The sequence below is a fragment of the Erinaceus europaeus genome, chromosome 4 (genome assembly GCF_950295315.1).
Source record: "Erinaceus europaeus chromosome 4, mEriEur2.1, whole genome shotgun sequence".
Taxonomy (NCBI): domain Eukaryota; kingdom Metazoa; phylum Chordata; class Mammalia; order Eulipotyphla; family Erinaceidae; genus Erinaceus; species Erinaceus europaeus.
In genome coordinates, this window is record NC_080165.1 from 72,007,693 (window position 1) to 72,014,351 (window position 6,659).

Sequence of the window (6,659 nt, forward strand, 5' to 3'; positions counted from 1 at the left end):
ATTGGTTTTATATATTCATCTAAATATGATTTTTTTTCAAGTTTTACCCTTGTCTCTAGAATTTGCACCTTTATGGTAAACTGAAAGTCAGTCCTCTAAAGGCCGATAACATTTTCTTTGATTACATTGTTTTAGTGCCACAATACATATGTAAAGGTCAAAGTTTCTAATATGACAGCTGAGTCAAGGTCCAAAAAGCATTTATCACAGGGTGTCTTTGCTCATACCTTCACTTGCAGCAATGGTTTCTACTAGGTCTACTTGTATTCTCTCCATTTTGTTTTTTGCTCACATAGCAGCTGTATCTGTAAGTAATATTTTGCTTTTCTGGGTACAGAGAAATATTAATTATAGTGTATCTTATGAATTGCCTGTATATTTTCTTTCAGATCAAGAATTTTCCTAAAAACAATGGTAAGAATTAATTGCAATGCACAGTATTTCTAAGCTTTCTTTGTTGAGCAAGACTAATAGTTTTTTCACTTCTAGCAGTAAATGATGCAGAGTTTGATGAACAGAAGGATATTTCAGAAATCAATCTAGGTAGGTTCAACTTCTGCTTTATTAATGCCTAAATATAAATTAAAGTTTAGATGTAACAATGATGGAAATCTCCTAACTTCAAAGTGAGGGAACTTCTTTGGGGAGAAATAGTGATTGTTGCTTGTAAGCATTTTCAGGGTTTATGGAAGATGGGGGTGTGGGAAAAAAATGACCAGATTTTCTAGAACAGTTGGTGAATTTTCAAAAGATCTAGAAAAATGTAATTTTTTTTTTTGTTTATGAAATGCCCAGGTTTCCACTTCCCATCTTGTTGTTTATTTTATTTTGTCATTTCTGGGCTACACTACTCTGAGTGAACTTTTTCAAATAGAAACAGAAGGACAGAGGTGGAAAGACAGAGAAAGGGAAAGATATCGTAGCACATTCTTCCTCAAGTGTGGTGGGACCAGACTTATGCTCATGACAAAGGAGGTGCACTGCTCAGGTGACCTACCCCTGCAACACACACACACACACACACACACACACACACACACACACACACACACACACACACACACACACAGAGTTTCCATTTTCAAAGGCAAAAGAAAAATAGATCATTATTCCATTTACTAAAAGAAAAATATGAATAAAAAACTTTACAATAGTATTTAGTGGAAGAAAAACCCCAATTTACCTACTAGCCACTCATATAGATTAACAACTGTTTGCTCAGGACTTAGATGTCAGGATGTTTTGGTTTCAACATCTGATCTGCAAACATTTCTTAAAGAAATCTACCTTCTTCATTTATTATTAACAAGTAAGAGAAACTGATTTTCCCCCCTACTCTGAAATGAGTAGGAGCTTCTATATTCTGAGTGTCTTTGGTTAAATTGATAGAAAATAAATATAGTCTGTAATCATAAACCTTTTATAGTCTACAAAAACTTTCATAAAAGTTACTTTTTTTGTCAGAAATCTTGCAGTGGGATGAAGTATTATTTACATTTTGCAGAAAGTGATGGAGTCTCCTTGTGGTCAAGGTGACTAGGCAAAGATCACAGGTTGTAGCAATGGGATTCACCTGGTGTTCTGATTTATAGCTCAAAAGCTTGGTGTTATATGAAGACAGCACAGTAAAAAAAATCTTATACCTTATTAACTGTCTATAGCCTTGTCTATTTATAGGAAAGGTAGGATAATTGGCATTTCATTGAAAGATCTTGAGGATTATTGCAAGGACAGAATAAAAATAAGAAATACATAGAAAAAATAGATGTAAAAATAAATGTAAAAATAGAAATAGATATAATAATTTGAATGTGTCCTAAGAATTTAGAATCAGGCATTAAATTCCCCATTTAGAGTGAAGCATTCAAGAAAGATTTCAGAAGTACTGCTGTGTTTTAAAATGGAGTTGGAATTAGTGTTAAAGTTATCCTAACCTCATTCTCAGTTATTTAATAAAAAGCAAACAAAAAAACCTTCCATCTCAGACATATTCCTTAGTGTTCAACTCAGTGCACATCTCTGAATTATAATTCCAATGAAAACATTTTACAATGTGGGTTCTTTCTCTTTTTAGGTGATTGTTTAAACCATGTTATTAGGATTGACTGGGTTAGTCCCATAGTCAGATTCCAAACCAGAAATTGGTTGAGAAAATAATCTAGAGAATATGGTCATGTTTTTGTTATAGTGTCTCTGTGCCTCACAATGCTGAATTAATCTTTCTTTCCTTTTAAAAAATTTTTAAACATTAAAAAATTATTTATTTATTCCCTTTTGTTGCCCTTGTTGTTTTATTGTTGTAGTTATTATTGATGTTGTCCTTGTTGGATAGGACAGAGAGAAATGGAGAGAGGAAGGGAAGACAGAGAGGGGGAGAGAAAGATAGACACCTGCAGACCTTCTCCACCGCTTGTGAAGTAACTCCCCTGCAGGTGGGGAGCCAGGGGCTGGAACCAGGATCCTAATGCTGGTCCTTGTGCTTTGCTGCCACCTGTGGTTTAGGCTTTGAGCCACGTGCTCTTAACCTGCTGCGCTACTGCCCGACTCCCTGAATTAATATTTCTTAGTGTTCTCTCCTAAGACCCATTCTTTTCAGATTTTTCTCATTTCAATGAATGCAGTTCACTCCCAGATCTGTAAGTGCAGAAAGTCAGTATTGCCCTTAACGCTGGTCTTTCTCTTATCCTTACACACAATGATGGAAAATGTTACTCTCTCTTTCTCCCTCTCCTTCTCCCTCTCCCTCTTTTTCTTCCACTCCTTCTCCTTCTTTCTCTGTCTCTCTCTCTCTCTTCCCTCCAGGGTTATCACTAGGGCTCAGTAACTGCACTACAAATCCACTGCTCCTGGTGGCCATTTTTTCCTGTTTTATTAGATAGGACAGAGAGAAATTGAGAGAGGAGGGGAGATAGAGAGGAAGAGAGATAAACACTACCGACCTGATTCACAGCTTGTGAAGCATTCCCGTGTAGGTGGGGAGCTGGGGGCTTAAACCTGATCCTAGGGCAGGTCCTTGGGCTTATTACTATGTGCACTTAGCTGGTTGAGCCACTGTCCAACCCCCAAATGTTACTATCTCTAATCAAAAAATTATACTACAAATTTTTGCTTTTTTGGACTTTCTCTTCTCCTAGCCTGGTCCTAATCTCATACAGGTCTTGTGTTCTACCACTGATCTGCAACTACAAAATTTCTTCTAATTCATCTTACTCTTAGATTCTTAAATAATACTTATTTTTTAATAATGGAAACAGAGGAGATGATGGTAAATTATAATTTTTTGCTATTTACATTCACTCAATTAGAGGAAATATTTGCATTTTTTCAAAAGTGTTTCACCACATAAAGAATGATAATTAAAGTTTTATGATGGAAATGTTAATTTTGTTCTGAGAAATGCTTTTTAGTGATGCTCATTAAAACATTTCTTTGGTTTAAATTTATTTTTTAGCTGCCGGCTTGGACCTCTTTCAAGGGGACATACTATTGCGGGTAAGTATCTACTGGTGACATAACACAGCTCCTTAGGACTGGCTGTATCACAGGACTGTGAACCTCTATTCTGTGACCAGTCATGGGATGGGCACTGCAGAAGACATAAACGAGTATATTTTATAATCTGTGCCAATGAGGACTTCCACTGTGTCTGGTAAAGTTAAAAAAAAAAAAAGTGAAAAATTAGCAGACTGTAAAAGAATCTGTAATTATTAAATTATTTCTCCATCCACATTACCTAATAAGTGAAGAAAAAGAAAGGAATTCATCACTATCCATAAAATAATATCTCAGATTGAAGGGACTCCAGTTCTCTCTCTTACCCTTTTCCCTCCCTCCACCTCCCCCCACTATCTGCAAAAAGGTCTATTGCTTTTATAAGCAGAAGATAAATGCTACTGAATTTTTGGATGTGTGACAGTGTGTGTGTGTGTGTGTGTGTGTGTGTGTGTGTGTGTGTGTGTGTGTGTGTGTGTAAGAATGTACTGGAGGAGGAAGTCAAGGAGCTCTTAATGACGAGCCTTCCAGTTACCTTTACCTTTATTTTTACAGAACTCCAAAAATGGCTTGAGAGACCCCACCACCAGATGGAAGTTCCCCATTCCTTACATTCTGGCTGACAATCTGGGTAATAAATGTTAACTGCTTTTAAAAGCACTTAGGTTTAACTCTTCTCCTGGCTTTTCCTGAGTTCATCATCTTTGAATTGAGAATAACTTCCAATGAATAAGAGCTTCCAGGTCCAGACAATTCTTTATTTTATGAGTTGTAAGCATGGCATTACATGGAAGCAGTGTTTCCTAGCCAGTCTGGATACACAGCTTCATACTATGAATTGTAAAATGCACAACATACTAACATGTTGATAAAACCAGAGACACCCTAAAGAACAAAATAACAACGATATAATTTGGCATTACAACTAATATATATTTTTTTTGGTGGAAACAAGCTTTTTGAACACAGTTTAATCGCTTTTAGTCACCCCCCCCCCCCATGCAGATAGAGAGTCACACACCTACCTCCTTTGTGGTGCTGGGATTCCAAGCTGGGTAACACATAGCCATAGATAAACACATAGACAGTAAACACCTTATCCAGTGAGGTATCCCCTCAGCCCAAAGCTTGCACATTATTATTATCATTGTCATCACCATCATTGTCATCTTTACTGGAGTTTCACCACTCTAGGTCAAAATTTTCAGAGAAAGAGAGATGAGGGAGAGGGAAATACACCACAGCACTGAAACTTTCTTCAGAGCTACAAAGTAGGCATCCTCTATGTTAAACTATGTATTTTATTGACCTCACAACTTATTAAATAGTACTTTGTTTCTAACTATGGTATTAGGGCTACTCTTTGCAGAATATTGGTACCTTCCCTTTTCATTACTTGAGAAACATGCCAGAGTTCATATTTGTCTTTCTTCGGTATTAATGAGTTTTCTTCTTCTCTCTCTTAAATATGTTATTTGTTTATTCATTTTAATGAGAGAGAGAGAGAGAGAGAGAGAGAGAGAGAGAGAGAGAGAGAGAGAGAGAGAGAAATCAGAACACTGCTCAGCTCTGGTTTATGGTAGCACTGGGGATTGAATCTACCACCTCAGGGCCTCTGGCATGAAACTCTTTTGAATAACCATTATGTTTTCCTCCCAGCCCTCTTCTCTTTCTCTTTTAAGATAAATGGCTGAACAAGTTATGCTTTGTTTGTTACTGAAAATAATCACTGGTGGAAATAAACATGAGAAATCACATATGAACATTGGCTGACCTTTAGCAGCTAACAGATAGCTGAGTAGTCACAATGATGCAAAGCCTGAAGGTCTGCCTTCCAAAGACTGAGGAGGATTAGGGAGGAGAGGGGAAGCTAGGACATGGTTGCTCAGTCCTACTGAGCTGCTAGGCTGCTCCCATTATAAGGAAATATAGATCATGTTTCAGTATTTTCTATCAGAGCTACCTCTAGTTCCTTTTCTGGGGAAAGACATCTAGTCAATAAATGCTATTGTTTTTAGCTACATTTTTGAAAACTGAGTTAAACTCATCCCAGCATTTACCACCCACCCCGTTTGCACAGCTGCCCCACACCCCATCTATAAGAATAAAGTTTAAGGAAAATATTTTTTATTACAATTTCACTTCCTTTGTGTCATACCTATACTACCCTACTCCCATCAAAACACAAGCATACATATTGAGTCTATATTATGTATCAGTATGGTGCTTTCACCTGATATTTAATCTTTATCTTTTTTGGTGACGTGTAAATCACTGGCTCTCAGACTTTAAATAAGAGTCCTTTGAGGATATTGTCAAAATGCAAAGTAAGTCAAAGTCCGTGTCTGAGATTCAGCCTGTATAATAAAACTAACCCCAGTCCTTATAATCCTATGGTAACACTGATGCTGTTTGTCCATGAACTATACTAGATTATCAAGGTCTCTTTAGTTATATAGTAGGTAGTTGACCGATAAATAGAGATTAGGATGGAAGACAGGTGATCTGAATAAAGTAGTAGCAGTCAAGATACAGTGGTAGTTCTCAAGTATGTTGGGCTAAATGAGAATCACCTTTGCAATTTTAAAATGCATGGCTCCATAGTACTGCATCAAGAAAACAATATTAACTGGATTTCAGTATTTGCACACAATTCCTTTACCAGCATTGCAAGCATTGTGGTTACAGGAAGCAGTGTACACTAATCAGTCAATAGCTTTTGAAAATGAATAAAAATGTAATTTTTACTTTCATCGTTGCAAAAGGTTTTTGCTTCCTTTTAATAAATTCCCCACCCCCCAGATCCCACCAATTACCATTCTAAACTATCTCTGCCCATATGAATTAAATTTACTGGGAAGTAGAATCACATACTGTGCTTTATTTTTAACCTACCTTCTTTATCTTTACAAGCTTGTAAAGTTTTTACTTATAGTTGTAGATAGTCAATTCTTTTTCACTATTTAGTAATCCTCTCCTGTATGAATACATTGAAATTTGTTTATTCATTTAAAAATTTTTTTGTATTTATTTTCCCTTTTGTTGCCCTTGTTTTTTATTGTTGTTGTAGTTATCATTGTTGTTGTTATTGATGTCGTTGTTGTTAGATAGGACAGAGAGAAATGGAGAGAGGAGGGGATGACAGAGAGGGAGAGAGAAAGATAGAC

At 36.4% G+C, this 6,659-nt stretch overlaps 1 protein-coding gene across 1 annotated transcript in view; it reads left to right on the forward strand.

The window, feature by feature from the left end:
- The first annotated feature begins 241 nt into the window (after positions 1-241).
- The window catches only part of MEP1A (meprin A subunit alpha), a 46,211-nt gene continuing 39,793 nt past the window's right edge, over positions 242-6,659 (forward strand). The window contains exons 1-4 of the mRNA XM_060190820.1: positions 242-307; positions 390-414; positions 3,452-3,492; positions 4,048-4,123. Of these exons, the coding sequence (XP_060046803.1) occupies positions 242-307; positions 390-414; positions 3,452-3,492; positions 4,048-4,123 (208 nt within the window). The remainder of the gene's footprint in view (positions 308-389; positions 415-3,451; positions 3,493-4,047; positions 4,124-6,659) is intronic.